At 39.1% G+C, this 20,982-nt stretch overlaps 1 protein-coding gene across 2 annotated transcripts in view; it reads left to right on the plus strand.

Annotated features, from left to right (window-relative positions):
* Positions 1 to 20,982, plus strand: part of SLC39A8 (solute carrier family 39 member 8) — a 79,905-nt gene that overhangs the window by 15,732 nt on the left and 43,191 nt on the right. For both annotated transcript variants that reach the window (XM_053901381.1, XM_019415936.2), the window contains exons 3-4: positions 11,354 to 11,516; positions 19,734 to 19,903. In XM_053901381.1, the coding sequence (XP_053757356.1) occupies positions 11,354 to 11,516; positions 19,734 to 19,903 (333 nt within the window). The remainder of the gene's footprint in view (positions 1 to 11,353; positions 11,517 to 19,733; positions 19,904 to 20,982) is intronic.

Raw genomic sequence — 20,982 nt, forward strand, 5'->3', positions numbered from 1 at the left:
CAGTATGCTTTTGGAGGATGGTAAAGGCAGTAGGAAGATTGGAGACAGGTAATTGAAGTTCTTCCATGTTAGGACTTTAGATGCTTGGCAGAAGGAAAGTTTTTTATTTTTGTGTGGGGAGCTGTTTGAGTAGAAGAGTGACAGTGGCAGTGTTTCAATAGAAGCAATCTTATGCGGATGTAGGATAAATAGGGTGAGAGGTATATTAGGTAAGATCAGTTAGAAGCTCCCAACTTGTCAGTTAAGTGGTATCTGGAGGCCTATGTGTCAGTCTTATGTGCCAGACTCAAGTTTGTACTCTTTTGTACTCTTAAAAATTATTGAGAACACCAAAGACCTTCAGTATATGTGGTTTATATCTATTGATATATACCATTATAGAAATTAATGTTGAGAAGAATTTTAAATATTTAATATATTAAAAATAACATTAATAAGCCCATACTATATTAGCAGTTTTTAATGAAAACATAATTGTATTTTTCATAACAAAAAATTAGTGAGAAGAATGGCATTGTTTTACATTTTTGTAAATCTCTTTAGCATGTGGCTTAGAAGACAGGTATATTCTGATATATGCTCCTGTATTCAATTTGTTGTGACATATGTCACATAGCTTCTGGAATACCCATTGTTCACTCATAAAAAAATGAAAATGCAGTCTTGATATTATTATAAAAATAAGTTTTACCTTACACATTCTCTGAAAGGGTTTTGGTAATCTGTAGGGGTGCCTGGATGACATCTTGAGACCTACTGTCCTAAAGGATTTTTCATAATATTGGGGCTGGGGTGGATGAAGTCATTCCTTGTATGCAGAGGTGAGATGACTTTGAAGGATGAGCTCACCCTTGTGACATTTGCCCCAGTCCTGACTGGAGAGCAGTCATATCTTCTACACCTTATCTCTGAAGGGGCCGAGTGGAAGGCCCTTGGTGAGCAGCAAGACCCAAAGACCTTTTGATCCTGGCAGCAAATGGGAGAAGGCTGTCCTCACAGGTGATGGAAAGTAAGGGGGTTCCTGCTAGCTGGAGGCAGGTCAGGGTCAGAAAGTCAAGAATCCACACTGAATGTCTGTGCTCTGATACCATGCCAGCTTTCAGGGGCAAGGACGCCTTGAGAAACTGAATGTGGATGGGACAGGTCTGAGACATGTGTCAACAGCTATGGTAAAATCAGAAAAGTCTTTAAACCTCTTTTAAAAAGTGTATCGTAGCTTTTAAAGTTTCTTTTTCTCTAGTAAAATAAAAAAAATTCCAGCTTGTCTTAATTGTGTTTGGAGGAACCTAGAAAAAGAGATTGAAGAAACTCCCCATGATTTAACTTTATTTTTCTAATTGGAACAGGAATACACATACATTGTCTAAAACTTGGCAAATATAGAGAAGCAGAGAGGAAAAAATAAAAATCACCCATAATTTCATCACCGAGAAACACTGTTAATATTTTGAAGCATACCTTTCCAGATTGGATTGAACCTTATTTATAGAATGATGCCATTTGATACATACTGTTTCACGGTAATATTATTTCCCCGAACAATGTATCATAAAGCAAGCTATTTTCTTTAAATAATATACCTAAGGCCCTTTATGTCTCTTCTTTAGGAGCAGTTTTGAGAGTGAATGTGAATGCGTGTGCGCACATGTGTTTGTGTGTGTGTGTATGTGTGTATTCTGCGTGGAAATGCATCGGCACTCTAGTGGCTTCAGTAAGAGGTGTGAGAAGAGTTGAGGGAACGATGGAAAAATGAATTGGGAAAACAGAGCTGGGATCGCTCAATTAGCCACCTCTTGAACCTAGAGATCACGTGTCTAGAATGTTCTTTGTGCAAACCTTAGAAAAAAGTCCCTTTTATCTTGGTAAAATTATATTGAGAAGACGTTGAAGAGGAAATGAAGAGGGAAAAAGTTCAAGAGAATGTTGCTTAGTGTGACTCAGTGCCATATATATATTGAGCAATACCAAGGGGGTTTGGAAGAGGTACTCAACGCTCCTTGAGACTAAGGCTTGGTAGTTCCATTATTGCATCAGCAGCAACTCTGGAAGTGGTGTTTTCAGTCATTCTGACTTTGAACACGACTGCTGCCAGGATGGAGCATCGAAATCCCTGGTTCCATGACATTGTGCAGTTACCCCTGAAAGGATGAACAGGTACTGTCCACTTGTTTCATGGTCAGAAAGGGCCTCCCAGTTGTTAAACTCAAACCACCTTTTCAACATTTCAATATTTAAGTTGTTCTTTTGGGAGCTTTGGCTAGTCGCCACTTGGAACCACTCTAATGTATACCGCACTTTCTGGGCTTGTTTGTTTTTTTCATAATTTTCTTTAGGTTACTACTGTGAACTTAAAATGTTTTGCAGTTGTCTTTTAAAAATACTGTGAAGACAAGTGAGGGGTTCGTGTATTCATTTACTCATCCATTCATTCCACAAGTATTTACTGAGCCCTACTGTGTGCCAGGCGCACAATGTTATATATATATATATATATATATATATATATATATATATATATATATATAAATAATAGCAAAATTGTTAGTATTAGCATTTGTAAATACCGCGGTAAATGTGATCTCAAGGATTCCAGAGGTTTTGTTCTCATTAAATAATTATTTTGGATCTTCACCTTTTCCTCCTCTCAATACATTCCTAACAATCTATGGCCAGTCGTGCTGGTCTCACAGTCATATGGTTATGTGATGGTAGCTCAGGTGGATGAACCAACCTGGTGACTCCTCTGCTTGAGCTGCAAAAACATGGAATTGAAAATAGTAACACGGATGCAAAGCATTCAAAATGGCACACATCCAGGTATTCCAGATTTGATGATCCTGTTACAAGAGTAGCTCATGGCAATGTAGCAACCATGGATGTGTGGCTGAGGGTATTGTACCAGGTTCTGGGCTGTCTGCTGTGTGAGTGTGCCCAACATTCTTGTTTGGGTGACCGGTAGGAGGGCTATTTGAGGGGCAAAGAATCACAGCCATCTTGCATTTCCTCCTTAATTCTCACCGTGGTGAGAAAACCTGGTTGATGTGTAATTGTTCGCCAGGTTTCTCCTTGGGTATAACGCTAAATATGATCTAAGAGTAATTTAACTCTATGACTCATGTCACTTTAGGGGCAACAAATATACTCCTTGCCAGGGTCTAAATGGTCCTCTCTTTCATTATTTGTGTTCTTCTCATTCTCAGTGTTCAGCCAAAAAAACATAGGGGTATTTCAGCAAGAGTATTGGCTTAGAAGTCAGAAAATGCAAGAAGACATTGGTTTGAATTCTGTCTTTAACATTTATGAGTTGTTTCATCTTGGACAGCTTACTTTTCTAAGATATCATTTCTTTATCCCAGATTTCTCCTATAGCCTACTTTAGTAATTGATCTGGGAATTAAAAGAAATGGTATAGATTGAGCATATATCTTTTATGTGCTTCTCAGTACTCCTATAATAACTATTGCTTATAAAATTCATTTGCCAACTAATCACATACTTACTTGTATTACTGATTTCTGCCGACGGAAGTTTTTGTGGCTCATATCTTATCTCTCCAGCCAACAAACGCACTGACTTAGCATTTCAGACTCAGCACATGTATCTAGTCTTCCAAGAAGCCTTCCCAGACCTCTTTCCTCATAATACCTTGCATATATCTTTACTATTCCCCTTCCCACGTTGTACTATAGCTATATCATTTGTATATATATGTTTTATCTACTGAATGATGAGCTTATTGAAGATGGAACCATGTCTTTTTCTCAGCATCCATCAGAACACCTGGCCCAGAGAAAATGTTATCGACCTGTATTTGGTGAATGAATATTCACCAGTGGCAGTGAGGGAAAAGTAGGATTGGCTTTGATGAGAGTAGAAGTGATGAAGATTTTGGATGGATTCTTATTCAGACTCTTACCTGTCACATCTCTTCAAAGAATGGGAGATGAGTCATTCACTTGGGGTAAAGGGAAGGAGGAGTTGTTTGGTTTTCATCTCAGCTACATACACGGCAAATTCCAGAAGGTAGCCGTAGTTCCTGCTGTAAAACAACAGGTGTGGCAGTGCAGGGCAGGGTAGAGAAGTCACTAAAAGAAAAAGAGGTAGACAGGGTTCTTTTTCAGACTTGGATTCTTTTTTTTTTTTTTTAATTTTATTTTAGAGAGGGAGAGAGAGTGAGTGTGCATGCATGTGAGTTGGGAAGAGGGGCAGAGGGCGAGAGGGAGAGAGAGAATCCCAAGCAGGCTTTATGTTCAATGCAGAGCCTGATGCAGGGGCTTGATCCCACAACTCTGGGTCAAGACCTGAGCCAAAATCAATAGTTGGACGCTCAACTGACTGAGCCACACAGGCTCCTCAGACTTGGATTCTAATCCCAGTTCTACCTCGGGCTCCCTTGGGGCTTGGTAATGAAATTTAAAGTTTGTGTGGCTCAGTTACTTGACATCCTAAAAAACTGACTGGACTAGATGTTTCATTCTAACTTTGACTGTCATTGAGTCTAAATGAATCACAAAGTGCTCCCTCTTCCTACGTTTACCTTCATAAGAGAAAACATGGCACAACTAGCAGTGTCCTGATTGGGTTCGTGAACCGTTCAGCTTCCACAGAAGCACAGTTCATGGAAAAGCAGAATCTGAAATAATCTTTGGGGTGACTTTTGAATAGAATGATATTTCACTTTCAGTGTGGTGTGAAAGCCTTGGCATAGTGGGCACAGGATCAGATGTTCCTATTGTTCTTTATTGTTTAATCTGTGCCATTTGACGAGACAGCCAAGTAGAGAGAGCTGCCTATGTGTTGAGAAAAGGAAGAATGGAGAAGGTTTAAGGAGTGGAAAAGCTTATCGTTTTGTTTTCCCATAGGTTCTGGACATAGCTTCATTTCCTAGCTTTTTTTAATTTTATTTTTATTTTTTTCCTTTTTTTTTCTTTTTTTTTTAACATTTATTTTATTTTTGAGACAGAGAGAGACAGAGCATGAACGGGGGAGGGCCAGAGAGAGAGGGAGACACAGAATCTGAAACAGGCTCCAGGCTCCGAGCTGTCAGCACAGAGCCCGACGCGGGGCTTGAACTCACGGAGCGCGAGATCATGACCTGAGCCGAAGTCGGACGCTTAACCGACTGAGCCACCCAGGTGCCCCTTCGTTTCCTAGCTTTAAAAATGTCTTTTAGAATGATTAATTTATAGATCAATCAGTAGTCTTTCATTTGTAAGTGAAAAAAACTTAATTTTAATTAGCTTAAGTCACAAAGGGAATTCATTGTCTCAGGTCACTGAAGAGTCAAGGGGCAGAACCAGCTTTAGGCACAGCTCTAACCAGGGGATTAGCAACTGTGTTGGAAACCTGTCATCTCTACGCATTAGTTCACCTTCTTTCACATGCTGGAAACGTGGCCTAAGGGAACCCCAGGCTCATAGCAATCCTAGTCAAAAAAGATTTTTTTCAATAGCTCTACGAGACAGTGGACTGGTCTGGGTCACGTGTTCTCTGATCAGCCCCAACTACATCACATAGAAGGAGGCTCCCATGGCAGGAATTACTGCCATGGCAGGAGTTACTGGATGATGTGGATCTCAGGCAGGCAAAAACAACAGGCATTCACTACATTTTCCTGGCCTAGAGGACTTCTTATGTTTTGGGCTTTTCTCGCTCTTTCTTGTTCTCTGGTTTCTCCTGCTGCTTTTGCACAAATTATATATGTGTTCCTAAACTCCAAAGCTTTTCTCTTCTTTCTGAACTCTGTCGGTGCCCCCCCCCCCCCCCCATGCTCTTATCTCCTCTCGGAAGACAGTCACGTCCTTATCTCTGGCCTCTACCTTTCTTGGAAAAAGCTCACTCATCATTTCCATCTGGTATTTCACAGCCCTTATAACTTAAAATGTCTCAAACCAAACTGGCCACCACTCTCCCAAATGTATTTCTTTTCCTACGTCCCCCAGTCACATCTGTGGCAACAGCCGCTGTCTACTTTCTCAAAGGCCTAACCTCAGAGTTGTTTTTGACTGTTTCCTCTGCATATCATTTCTCCCTTACGGGAACATTCCTAGCTCTTTATCATTCTGTCTCATGAATTTATTACTTTTTCTCAGGTTTTATAAACATTGGTGTGTGATTTATTTCTGCCACAATTATTAGATTTCTTAATGGAGGGTGTTAGGACTTACCTTTGTGTTATTTCTTTCTTGGTTGTCAAACTTCAACTTCCCCCACCTTCCTCTTCTCCCATCGGTATTATACCCAGACTTCTATGATTCTAGAAATTTTGTTAAATGAAGAAAATAATTTATGCAACATGTAGTACAATTACATGGTTATTATACTTGTAATATAGTACAACAGTAGTTGAAGCTATAAAAACAGATTGTATTCAAGAACTGTTGCAATAGGGGAGAAGGGACCTCAGTGTAGAACTGGGCTCATTTCCAAATACATCATGGACAAGTGGTGATTTATAACCAAGGAGCAAGGTGGGGTCAAGGAATGGAAAATTACTAAGAGGAAACATTAGGGATTTGGGGAGGAGGAGGATCCTACTTAATAGGATCCTTACTGAAGGCAGGCAGGAGTGATCAGATCCCAAGGATTTTAGCAGGATTCTTGCTAAAATGGGACAATGCAGACCCTGTGAGAATGGATGCAAGGCAGAGGCCTCAAAGGATTAGAGGAACCTGACCAAAGTTTAGCCAAGTACAGGGCCTGTGTCATTATCTATGCTGTGTGATTTCAAATCTTGCCTAACTCGTTGGCATTTATTATTAGCAAGTTTTAACTGTACAAAATGTTGGGGAGGAAGTGCCCTAATCATTCAACCCTGTCCCTGTCCCTCCCTGCATCAGCATTTCCACAAAGATGTGTCCTGAAAAAGATGCAAAAACAAAACAAAACAAAACAAAGAAACGAACAACCCCCCCACCCCGCCAAAAAAAAAAAAAACCCACAAAAAAACACACCAACAAAAAGAAACCAAACCCAAAAATTTCTGTCTAGCCAGAATTGGTGAGGAAGAAGGAGTAGGGGAAATAGAAGAAGAAATGCATGGAACTATTTGGTTAAATGATTCTGGATATAATTTGAGATCTCGTTTATGATATGCATCTAAACCCCTTTACCTCTACATCTTCCTTACTTGGGTGCTTCATCTGAATAAGACCCGTTTGAGATCGCCTTCACGTGGCCAAGAGACCAAAGGAGTTAAAAAAAAAAAAATTGGAGAAAATGCTTTGAGAAAACAAGTCAACCCACTGAACATTAGGGTGGCAGGTGGTTGGAGTTTGCCTCTGATAGCACAAAGCTCAAAGGGCCGGCGAGCTTCCGGTGCTTCCCTTGACAATAGCGGTGTTGTAAAAACAAATAGATGGCAAGGAGGAAAGCTCAGTGCATAAATGTAAAGCAAGATGGCAAAAAAGCTCAGGAAGTTTTATCAAGACGCGTAGGATTCAGGCTCATCATCCTGGATTGTTCTATGAAGAGCCCTGGTGCCTCCCGCTGCTTTCATAATTTATTCATTGTTTGTTTTGGAGGTGAAGGGGTGTGTTTGAGAGGATGTTTGACCTTCCTTAACGGTTCAACCAGTTCTGTTGTCACCTCACTGCTCTGGCATTGGGCTCTCATCCTGTTTATCCCTGCTCTGGGAAACACCGCCCTTTCTTAGACAACTGCTTTCTTTGTTTCAGGTTCAACTTTGTTAAATCAAAGCATTATGGAAATCTAGATTGTAAAGCCAAATAGGCGGTTGTGTAAAGTTATTTGCATCCTACTTGCCAGTAGATAGCTATTTTAAATAAATCAGGCCTGCCATTAATTCAGTTTTGCCACACTGCTAGGGTTCTGCTAGTACTCTGTCCTCGTTCTCATTATAAGGCAAGGCCTAGAGTTGTGTTTTTTTTTTTTTTTTTTTATTTAAGTTTTTCTTTAAATTTCCGTCAGTTAACCACAGTGTGATATTAGTTTCAGGTTTAAATTTAGTGATTCAACCCTTCCATGCAACACTCAGTACTCATCACAACAGGTCCACTCCTTAATCCCCATCGCCCATTTCACCCCCCCCCCCCCCCCCCCCCCCCCCGCACCCCTGTGGTAACTATCAGTGTGTTGTCTATAGTGAAGAGTGTTTCTTGGTTAGGCAGGGCCTAGAGTTTTGTTATCTCTCCACCTCCTCGTTCTTTCGGGCATTGAGTAGTTGCTACTGTCAAAGTGTGATTATCCGTGACCACCTGCCCCCCCCAATTTCTACACAGACACTGCACAGACCAGCAAGACTTGAAGCTGTCTTACACTATTGTAGTCCTTCGGCTGCGCTATTTTTTTCTAACTGTATGTAGGAGAGTGTCTTTAATGATGCACGGTGGGCAATTAACGCATTTTTGAGGGTAGTGATTTTCAAACTGTTAACTGTCATTTACTGTAAAAAAGTGAATGTGACATTGTGATCCAGGGTATATATACATGGTTTGTATAATGTGTAACTGAAGCAAAAGTGTCACTAAATAATATCTTGTTATGAGTGATACAGTCCATAGTTTCTATTATAGTTTTTGCCTGCTTACAAAATGCTGACTGTGACCTTGTAAGTGGATTTTCTGACCCACTAATGAGTCACAATTTGAGCCTGAAAAGAACTGCCTAACAGTCATCAAGTTTTAGGAAGTCTAGGATGCTAATTCTGAGAAGACTTTGGAAATTATCTATGGGCGGCTTCCCTTTTCATCCTATTTCATACTTAGAGGAACTTGAAGTCCAAGTAGGTGAAGACTTCTTGTGGGGAAACAGTGCTGTCTTAGCTGCTATTTATGCTATTACCCACATTTAGTTCTGGAATCATGCAGTTTAACCACATGAAATCTAATTTTTGAGGCTAGGAATTTTGCTCCTGGGTGGTTTCATGGTAACGAACAAAGTATTCCCACTTTCCTTCCTCCTATGGAGCTATTTTCTCCCTCCACTCGTTTATTACCCCCCTAATCTCTGCCTAAGGGAAGACTGCTAACAGAACGTTGCATTGGTACCCCCTGTTCTAGGGATGGCACACAGCTATCATTGTCATGAAGCCAAACCCATTGTCATGGGTTGAACAAGGAACAGACTTAGGCACATGCTTAGGCAGTAAAAAAACAAAACAGAAGTCCAAATGTGCATTTTCTTTAAGGCAATTGCAGTTTTAGTTTTGACAGCTGCATACATCTTGGTATATTTGATGTTTTTTCATCATTTCTTAATACTTAGTAGTGATATCCTCATACTCACATCTTACATTTTTAGTGGCATTATTTCTATTGTGAAGGAAAAGGCTTCATGGTCAAACAATTCACATCAACTTTTGAGTTCTCAAATACCATTCATAGAGTGTTGATCAGTTTGGGCTGCCATAACAGACTACCATAAACTGGATAGCTTGAACAATAGAAGTTAGTTTTCTGGGGCGCTGGGTGGCTCAGTTGGTTAAGTGTCCAACTTTGGCTCAGGTCATGATCTCACTGTTCGTGGGTTCGAGCCCCACATTGGGTTCTGTGCTGACAGCTCAGAGCCTGGATCCTGCTTTGGATTCTGTGTCTCTTTCTCTCTCTGACCCTCCCCCACTCGCACTCTGTGTGTCTTTCTCTCAAAAACAAATAAACATTAAAAAAATTAAAGAAAAAAAGAAGTTAGTTTTCTTACAGTTCTGGAGAGGGCAAGTCCAAAACTGAGGTGTCAGAAGTGCCTCTGTCTGGTAAGGGCTCTGTCTTTGGATTGCAAATGGCTGCCTTCTGGCTGTCTACTCACATGGTGGAGAGAGGGCAAGCAAGTTCTCTGGTGTCTTTAAGACAACTAATCTAGCTGGACTAAGACACCACGCTCATGACCTCATCTAACCTTAATTATCTCCCAAAGGCCCCAACTTTCTTTTTCTTTCTTTCTTTCTTTCTTTCTTTCTTTCTTTCTTTCTTTCTTTCTTTCTTTCTTTCTTTCTTTTTCTTTCTTTCTTTCTTTCTTTCTTTCTTTCTTTCTTTCTTTCTTTCTTTCTTTCTTTCTTCCTTTTTTCTTTTCTTTCTCTTTCTTTCTCTTTCTTTCTTTCTTTCTTTTCTTTCTTTCTCTCTCTCTTTCTTTCTTCCTTTTTTCTTTTCTTTTTCTTTCTTTCTCTTTCTTTCTTTCTTTCTTCCTTTTTTTATTCCTTTCTTTTTTCTTTGTTTCTTTCTTTCTTTGTTTGTTTGTTTGTTTCTTTCTTTCTTTCAAGTTTATTTATTTTTGAGAGACAGAGAGAGACACATTATGAGCAGGGAAGGGGCAGAGAGAGAGAGAGAGAGAGAGAATCCAAAGCAGGCTCCAGGCTCTGAGCTGTCAGCACAGAGCCCAACGTGTGGCTCAAAAGCCCCAACTTTAAATATTATATTAAGAGTTAGGGCTTCAATATGTGAATTTTGGGAGAACAGAGTCTAGACTATAGTACAAAGCTAAGATCTTAGTTTGAATATTGGCTGAAGCATGTAAAGAACTTTTCTCAATTGTACTTATTAAAGATAGACTCTTCTGTTTGAGTGAATGGATATTTTTCACACTCTATAATTCTTACAACAATTATTAACAATAGTAACACATTTACTTTCTTTTATATTCCTGGTAATGCAAGTATGTGGACTATAGTTTACAGTTAAAATATGCCCAAGAGTAAAGAGTAAGTAAAATGATACCTTTAAAAAGTTATTTTCATAAAGAATTTTTTTCCTAATGCAGATTTTATTCCTCATCGATAGTTAATGAATTTCTATGCAGCCTAGCACTGTTTTTAAAACTTTATATAGTATAGAACAGCTACCCACTATCAGTGAGAACAATACATATTTTAGCAAACTACCATATGTACTAAAGATATGCTTTAAAACAACTTTTGTGTATTGGAATTATTATTGCTGTCTAGGAGCATGGATGAGTTTCTTAACTAAAAAACTGTAAAGGAGCCAGGTGTTTGTCTACAAGAAATGTTGCAGAGAGCTACCCCAATCGCCTACACGAAATATCCATTCTATCTAAAGAAAAACAGAGAGGGGAGATTGAGAGTATAGAATAGTTTTAAAGCTTTTCATTTGAAACCTGTTGGTCCACTTTTAATATTTTTAAAGTCCTTGGAAATCCCCAAACTAGTTCTTACCTTTTTGGCTGCTATAGGTAGACAAGAAGAGTTATTTTCCCCCTTGTTTTGCTATCTTTTTCTTGTTTCTAGGTTTAAAGAGTTGTGGGCTGTTTTAAAAATATAGGGCTTCTGTGTAAAGTTTGGGCTGTGTATCTAGATAAAATATCCTGGGTCTCCTTAGAGTATCTTTGCTTGCATGCTTTTACTATGCTAACACATATGTTTACTTTGTTTCTCCTGTTTCAGTGTCTATCAGCTGAAGAGATCTTTTCCCTTCATGGCTTTTCAAATACTACCCAGATAAGCAGCTCCAACTTCTCTGTCATCTGTCCAGCAGTCTTACAACAACTGAACTTTCATCCTTGTGAGGATCGGCCCAAACACAAAACAAAACCAAATATTTCGGAAGGTACGTTGGAAGTTTTTTTTTTTCTTCTCCTGCTTGTTTGAAAAGCCTATAGGCTAGTTTGAAATTAAATCAACATGCTTCTTTCTCTGCTTTATTGCTTTTATTTAATCTACCTAGAAGCTGTTGGCAAAATGCTTATATTCTGAAAGTGTTTAGAATAAGAATAATTAGAACTCATTTAAGCTTCATAAGTTGTGCTCTCCTATTTGTGGAGTCAAAGTTATATTTGGTACCAATTTAAAACCTTTATAAGACATTTGTGGAGTCAGAATTATACTTGGTACCACTTAAAAACTTTGTAAAACTCGGGGCGCCTGGGTGGCTCAGTCGGTTGGGCGGCCGACTTCGGCTCAGGTCACGATCTCGCAGTCCGTGAGTTCGAGCCCCGCATCGGGCTCTGTGCTGACAGCTCAGAGCCTGGAGCCTGTTTCGGATTCTGTGTCTCCCTCTCTCTGACCCTCCCCCGTTCATGCTCTGTCTCTGTCTCAAAAATAAATAAACGTTAAAAAAAAACAAAACAAAAAACTTTGTAAAACTCAATTCTTGATTTTAAACAATAGATGCCTTATACTGTACTTGTTGGATTGTATGTTAACTATTTGGCTCATAACTGATAAGGTGATTTCCCTTACCTTGTGCTTATCTTATTATTTAAGAGCTTATCAATTTATCTGTAATTTTCAGTAAAGGGATAAAGGAATATCCCATTTAGATTAAATATTAAGGTTACGAGTTATGACTGTTGTAATTTTCATTAACAAAAGAAAATGCCAGCGACTCTTCTTTAAGTGCCTGTAATAGTATTGCCATACGTACCACATTTCAAAGGAACAACCCGCTGCAAAGAAATTCTAAAATCCGAGAAAACAAGTGCATGCTTACTGTATAGTTCACCTACTTAACCATGTAGAAGAATTCTTTTCCAAATAAAATAAACTATTTCTTCCACGGGTCTGTTTTCCAGCTATGTGCGATTTCTTGGTACCCTCAAATCTTTAACCTGACCCACATGGATATTTTAATTCTCATTTTTTTTTAACATTGTTCATTCAATAAATGTTTTTATTTTAATTTTTTTAATGTTTATTTATTTTTGAGAGACAGAGCGTGCGAGTGGGGTAGGGGCAGAGAGAGAGGGAGACACAGAATCCAAAGCAGGCTCCAGGCTCCGAGCTGTCAGCACAAAGCCCGATATGGGGCCCAAACCCACAAACCGTGAGATCATGGCCTGAGCCAAAGTCGGACACTTAACTGACTGAGCCACCCAGGTGCCCCAATAAATGTTTTTTGAATGACATGCCAAATGCTGTTCTGGGCATTGAGGATTCAGTAGCAAAGAAGAAAAATTTCCTGCCCTTTCAGGGCTTACAGTATAATGGAGAAGAGAAATAATAAACATTTATACAAACAAGCAAGCAATGTAATTTCAGAGTGCTAAATGCCATGAAGAAATTAAGTAGTAGGTAAGGGATAGAAGGAGATAGTGAGTGAGTGTGATTTTCAATACATCAGAGAAGGCCTTTCTGATGAGATTACATTTGAGCAGGGTCCTGACTGAAGGTAAGGAGAGGACCACGGCAAGATGTTCTCTGGGAAAAGAACATTCTTGGTCAAGGGAACAGTCACCATAAGCTTGACAATGAGCTTGGCGTATGTAAGGAACTGCAAGAAAGCCTGTGTGTCTGGAGCATAGGAAGCAAGAGGGAGACTGGAAGGAAATGATGCCCTGGGCCGTGTAGAATGCAGTAAATTGACTGGGTTTTGCTCTGAATGTGGTATGAAGACGCTGTAGGGTTATAAATGGGGGAGTGACATGATTTTGTTTGGATTTGTACAAGATTATTCTACCTGCGGTTTGAAGAATAAATTGTAATGTAGTATGAGTGGATGCAAGGGAATTAGTCAGGAGGCAGTTTCCCAGGGTTGGTGCTAAGGATGAAGGGGACTTGGGCTGAGATAGGAGAGGTAGAAGGGAACAGTGATCAGATCCATGATGGATTTTGGAAACTGTGCTAAAATGGATTTGCTTCTGGATTAGATGTGGGCGTTGGGAAAGATGAGTCAAGATTTGAACCACAGAAGCTGGAGAGATGTTTGTGCCATTTCCTAGTTTCTTATGGAGGAAGCAAGTGGTGAGGATTGGGTATAATTTTTCACATGATCAGTGTGAGACACTGATGTAGACCACCAAGGAAAGTTGAACAGTAGTCAGTGACATGCACACATTTGGTGTTCAGACAACAGGTCAAGGCCAGAAATTTGTCACCTTAGAGGTGGCATTTGAAGCCACTGGTCTGAGAGAGCACATCTAACTTGAGTATAAAAGAATATAAAGAGAGAGAAGATAGAGAAGAAAAGGGACACCTCAACAAAGGAAGTGCTGATTCTACTGATTTATTCCTTTGTGAATATGTATGTACTTTGATCTCTCTCTATCTTAGTAACAAGAGTGGTAACAATGGCAAAAATAATGATAATAGTCGACTGTTACGCAGTATTTACTATGTGGGTGAGTACTGTTCCAAATACTTGACCTATGTTAACTCATTTAATCTTCATTCAACTATACGATGTGGGAACTACTGCTCCCATTTTACAGCCAAGGAAACGTATGTGTGGAGAGTATAAAGTCATTTGCTCAAGAGTACACAACTTGCACGTGGTAGAGCCTTTTTCAAACCCAGCTGTCTCAGCTTCATGATCCATGTTCTCTTTTATATTCTGTATTTACATTCATGTAAAGACCCCAAATATACTTTATCAATATAATTAGCAATTTTGTGAATAACAATAATTTCACAGCGAATTGTTTAAGCAAATATTTTTTCTAGATTATATACTAAATAGGAATATGTTTGTATTTCTACAAGTTTGTCTAATATAATTTGCATTTTGTATTCAAAAGCAAATTCAGGAATGCTTTATATATTAACTTTTAATAATAGCGTAACATAATAAAAACATAGATTCTGAAGCCAGTCCACCTGGACTCAAATCCCAGCTCTGTAACTTTCCAGCTATTTTGGGCACATGACTATGCCTTTCTGCCTCAGTTTTCTTATCTAAAACAGTACCTTTCTTATAGTGTTGCTATAAAGATTAAATAATATTTGTAAAGCATGTAGAATATAGTATAGCATTTGCTTAGGCACTATATATATATGTCTGTTAAATAAAATATATCCACCATGTACATAATTCTGGGTATAGGAGATGAAACTTCAGAAAAAGCAAGTCCTCTACTCTGCATGTTAGTGACTGCATTCAAAAGTGTTTTTAACCCTAATTCCCAAGTTTCCTCTATCTCAGGAACCAGGAGGTAGGAACAGGGAATTGGGAAGCAGGAAGTGAGGGGATTCCAGGGTCAACACTACAAAGTCATAAAATGGAAAATCAATAGTTCTAAGTTACAAGATTAGGCAGGCACCACATATTTGGACAGAGGCCCAAGAAAGACAGAACTGGCTCTTAGGGGATACATAATATTAGGAATTGAAATGGGGCTGGAGTGGGTGGGATGGGGTGGGAGAAGATAGAGAAAAATTTCTGGAGAATTAGGGTAACTGGTAGAGTACTCTAAGATGTTTAATTTGACACTATATTGCCTTTATTTGGTGCACTGTCTTGTTTTATTTTAGTGCAACTGTGTGTGCTTCTGTGTTGAGCAGTTTATTTAATATCTCTGTGCCTCAGACATCTCATGTATAAAATGGAAATAATTATACTACCTTCCTTCTAGAATTGTTGGGGGTATCAAATGAGTTAATATATGCAAGTGCCTAGAACAGTGCCTGGCACAGAGAAGGAAGTCTGTATTCATTCCTCATATAAATTTGTTCATAGGTTCACTCCATTCCGTGCTCCTTGTGTAAGCCTATTCTTTTAAGTAATGAAATGCACTTGATTCTTGATGTAACTGTTTACCTAATGTAAAGTCAATTCTGAGCTCATTCAAAAAATGAAAAACCAAAATAAAACTAATCCAAAGGAGTCGTGATATAAGGATTTTATACACATGCTTACACTGATGTTTCAGTAGGCAGATAAAATATTCTCATTTATCAGAGACCTCATATTTTGTGATTTTGAAATTGCCTTTCAGGTGCTTTTCTAAGCTCTTATTGATGAATACTATAAACTGATAGTAATTCAAATTCTTGAGGAGATAGATTAATTGTTTTAACAATAATTTAATGATCCAAAATTGGTGCATTTTTTTTGATGGGGTCACAGGATGCTGTTTAATGCAAATAATAAGTAAGAACAATAGAATTTTACTTGCACATCCCTGGAGATCACATTGTCCAATTCTGTAGTAGAATCGGTAACATAAGTTAAGCTCCAGAGATGTTGAATGGCTTCCTCCAGGTATGTATCTGAGGAAGGATGAGAACACAGGGCTCCTCACTCCTAGTTCTTTATATAACAATGAGCTAAATGAACTGAAATTTATATGGTGGTCTACTAACTAATTTATCATTTTTAAATTATAAAGGCATGTACTGGAGGCTTACTATATATACTAGGGACAACATTAACTGGCTTATTTTACTTTTGTAAAAATTCTATGAAATAGGAGAATTAAATGAGTTAGAGTAGATGCAATTTTTAGAAGAATCTTAACAAATAGTGGTCTTTCAATAAATGTTAGCTATTATTACTAATTTTCCTTGGAAATTTATCAAAATCTTTCAGAGTTCGCTAAGAAGAGAGAGAAAGGATCCTCTTTGAATCAGATCATTAGAGGGAGTCCTTTGTATATACGGAGAGGTCCAAGTAATTTTCTTATAGTAATTTATTCTTTGGTGCCCCAGTTGAGTGGATGAATGGAATTTTTTTCTTCAGTAATGTCCTGACAATACAAGAAGAGGAAGTTATGTAGTATGCTTAGAAGATGATGATTCATACTCCCCAACTTCCCCAAGTAATTCTGATAAATATATACAATAGTAACTAAGGTTGGAAAGATTAAATAGGCATTTTTTTTTTTTTGGCAAGAGTTCTGGGCTGTATGTGAATGAATGTCATGAAATATGTATGTCATGAAATATGCCACTAGTTCATTCATTAAAGAATGTGTGCTATTTTCTGGGCAATACTTTAGGCACTAAGGATGAAAAAACATAGCTTATCTCCTTGAAAATGTCTTAATTTGTATCGTGTAGACAAATATAAAAGTGATAAAACTACTTTAGCACACAAGATATGGTATATGGCCCAATTATCTTTAATCAAAGAGCCATGGGGACAGCTGCCTGGAGGAGCTAGGAAAGTTTAATAGAAGAGGTTTTGGAGTTGGCTTAGAGAAACTTGTGTGAGTTTCTTAGGCAATGAAAGACAGAAGGATGTTTTCAGGTAAACAACCACAAGTAAAGGTAATTCCTTACTTGGAAAGCATTGTGTTAGCATAAAGGCCGTGTTGAGAAGCATGTAAATAACACTGGAGAAGTTGTGGGGGAGTCAGTTTATGAACAGCAGTTTTGAATAGGGGCATGAGATGACCAGTTGTGTTTTAGGATGTAAGTCTGGAGGCCATATCAAGTAGGGGGAGGAAGACCAGACAGAAGACTCATAATGCATCAGAAGAGGAAGTAAGAGAGGCTGAGGGCCTCAACTCAAGGCACTGGCAATGAGGATGGAGAAGCTGGACTGAGAGAGGCCTCAAGAAAAATTGATAGAGTTTGGTCGCCAATCATCTATGAAATGGACTGGTTGGGGTGAGAAATTGAAATTGATGCTAACATTTGTGCTATCTATGGAAATCACAAATTTCTCAGGGGAAGGTGATGTGTTTAGTATGTGTATGTGGTTTTTGCCTTAGTTTGGTACTCAAAAACTGTGCATTTTTATTTTAGTTTCAGCATGTGTCTTTCCTGTTTACCCAATGAGATTATAAATGTTTGTTGAATGAATGCATGCATACAGGCTTGTGAAGGGTAGAAGGCTATTTGTATTAAGGGGAACCACACATCAATATACCACGGCGGGAGATATGGGATGGAGAGCTTTCTCCACGTGAAAAGTCTAAGGAGAGTAGGTAGCTTGTGTTAGGTGATAAAGTAGTAAATGGGAATGAGGTGGGCCTTTGTAGTTCCGATGAGATGACTTTGCAGGGCCTGGTCAGGGGTCTGGAACCGATAGGAAAACATCTGGAGAAGATAAAGTCATGGTCAGTGCTGTGATGAGTCTTGTGGTAACAGTAACATTTATTTTCTGTTCATTTCATTTGGTATGCCGAACAAACTAACTTGTATTGCTTTGTGTGTGTCTGTGCCTACACCATTTCCCAGTTCCATAAGCAGAAGATCCATGTTCCTCGTTGGCAGGAACCATGGTTTGGTCTATATCCTAGACTCCATAAACATTTGCGAAGATTGTTTGTAGATAGAATCGCTTGAACTAGAATAATGGTGAGCAATCTTGTATTTATGAAGCACAATGTAAAATTTTTACAGTTTTGTTCAGTTCCTTGGTCTTTTAAAAATTAGAATACCTTCACAGGAGTAAGGAAGCATATTGCTAAAATATGTTGGTCCTGGAGCCAGACTCCCTGGGCTCAAAATTCGGCTTGCCATCTGCATGACTCAGGCAGCTCATTTGAACTCCATATGGTTTGGTTTCCTCATCTGTTTGAAGGAGGTAATAGGAGTACTTACCTCACAGGGTTTTGTGAGGATTAAATTAATTAATACATGTCAGTTTCTTGGCTTAGTACCTGGCAATGGTGAACACTCATAAGCATTAGGTGTTACTATGGTACTCTAATGAGGGTGTCGGTGAGAAAAGGGGTCTAACATTTAAAAATGCTTTCTGGGCATTTTGAAGAAGTGGCAATGCAGAGGCAGCTTTCTAACCTTTCATGTTGTCCTTTGTGCACAGCGTGTGAGGCATAGGCAAAGCCACGTGTCGCACAGTTCCAGGGACCCATTTGTATGTCAGCCTGCACTGCCATCCGTGACTGTCCTGGGGTCACACAGCGCTCTTCACCTGCACTCTGAGTGTGTCCTGAAACCAACCCCTCTAGGATAATCCGGAGGAAATTGAGGTCACATATGCCATTAGCTGATCACATTCGTTCATTTCATCGTAAGCAACATTTATTAAGCACCTGTTGGGTACCAGGCCTTAGAGATAGAGGTCAAAGATGCATCATCTTCTGTCACCAGAGTCTTCACTTTATAAGATATTTTCACCTTACTCTGAGGTTGGCAGGGCCAGTTGTGCAATGCAGCTTCTCTCTGGCTCCCATGTGCTGCCCTCCTGAGTGCTCACTGCACTTGGCTGAGTCCGGGTCCTGGAGGCCCCAGCTGGAGAGCCCAGGTGCTGTCTTTCCAAGGAGGTGCTCTCCACAGGCACCTGCAGACAAGTGATTATGACAAGCTCAGTGTCAGCAACTATGGTCACTTTGAAGCTAACCCGTACCCACCCATTTCCACCCCTACCCTCCACCTATCACCTTGAACCTTTTCCCTGAAAGTCACACTGCCTCTATGTTCCTCTGAAAGACTCCATTTTATTTTATTTTATTTTATTTTTTTAAAGATTCAATAGTTTTATTTATTTATTTATTGAGAGAGAGAGGGTGCAAGTGAGTGAGGGGCAGAGAGAGAGAGAGAGGGAGGGAGGGAGAATCCCATGAGGGGCAGAGAGAGAAAAGGAGAGGGAGAGAGAGAGAGAGAGAGAGAGAGAGAGAGAGAGGCAGGGCTCACCTATGGGGTGCTCACCCAATGCGGGGCTCGTGCTCACCTAAAGCAGGGCTTGAACTCAGGAACTGTGAGATCATGACTTGAGCTGAAGTCAGATGCTTAACTGACTGAGCCACCCAGGTGCTCTGAAAGGGTGAATTTTAAACCAGGCTTCAAGCTACAGATGAAAGTAGGTGACTTGGAGCCTGTGGGCCTCACATGGTTTGTCGTTATTCTAGATGTTGTCCTTGTCCAGATCCCCCCGCCGCCGCCCCGCAAGCTATAACATTCTTTGAGCCCATAAGGGTGCTTTAGGGCTGATGAAGGCTTAAGCACTGTAACTATGAATATTTATTATTCTATAGTAATGTTGACAGCTTTCTGTATAATTTTCATTGAGAAGATCTTGTTTTAAAGAAGATATCTGATTCGAGCTTTTGAAGAAACAAGTTGTTTCAAACTTAATGTACAGTAAGACTTCATTTGGCCCCTTTGCTTTGATTAATTGCTACTCTTTTCCTCTCATCTACAGTTTGGGGATATGGATTCCTGTCAGTGACCATTATTAATCTGGCATCTCTCCTTGGATTGGTTTTGACTCCATTGATAAAGAAATCTTATTTCCCTAAGATTTTGACATTTTTTGTGGGTCTGGCTATTGGGACTCTATTTTCAAATGCCATTTTCCAGCTTATTCCAGAGGTAAGGATGTTGGCTCTTTGTGAATAATTGTTTCTTTTAAATGTTTCAGCACTTTGTACATTTTAAGGCTCCATAATTCTCACAGCATTTTATGGTCTGGTTGATAGTGTTGGATGAGACAAAGCTGAATCACAGCAGAAGAAAAAGCTTGTCTCAAGCTACAGGAGATGTCAGTGTTGGAGATAAAATTAATATTCTAGGAGGCTAGCCACCAGGACGTGCCCAGACAGCATTGGGACACCTCTGAGGGCCTTAAAACTTTTTTTGTCTTGCATTTGGCAGCTTTAATTTTTCCACATACTTTTATTATTTATTGATTTTTCTAAAGAGCATGCAATGTCAAACTTACTGAAGATATACCACAAAATGTCCTTATATATTTACTATAGCTTTTACTTAAGTTTGTGTTTCTTGTCTGTTAGGAACACCTCGATTCTTTATAGTTTGAAACTCCAGCTCTTGCCCTGGGTCCTTTAGACAGTGGATTATTTCATTCTCGTGTGTGTGTGTGTGTGTGTGTGTGTGTGTGTGTGTGAAAATCTTTCTTGGGCTCAGCCCTTGAATTCTTTATCTCTTTAGGACCTACCAGGACCCTCTAGGTTTAAGAAGGTCTCTCTTGGGAAAACCGTAATCCAAGTGGATTTGCCATGTTTGCTTTAACAATTTGACTCTGGATATGATGGACGAATACATTACTTTTAAGAGAAAATGGATTATCAATGTCTCACTTTTTTATTACCCAGATCTAATATTATCTATAAAGATGAGAATCAGTGCTTCTTCTTTACTACTAAAAATTCCTCTCTCAAGGCAAATATTTCTGAAGGATATAGCCAAGAAACTAGAAGATATTCTGGGTCTTTAATTAACAGAACTTTGGTTATAAGACCACTGTGTGATCTCTTACAGTTTGGCTACTTAAATTTCAGAGTTTTTGTTTTGTAATTTTTGTGGGTATTTCCCAATATTACCTCATCTGAAGATGGACTTAGAACTTTGGTAAAAATTGTATACTGAAAAATTTTGGTATTATTTTCTAAAAACCAAGTTAAAGTACTTAGTTTTACCTGAACTTTTTT

This window comes from Panthera pardus, unplaced genomic scaffold (genome assembly GCF_024362965.1).
Source record: "Panthera pardus isolate Hobbes unplaced genomic scaffold, ASM2436296v1 HiC_scaffold_13, whole genome shotgun sequence".
NCBI classification, from domain to species: domain Eukaryota; kingdom Metazoa; phylum Chordata; class Mammalia; order Carnivora; family Felidae; genus Panthera; species Panthera pardus.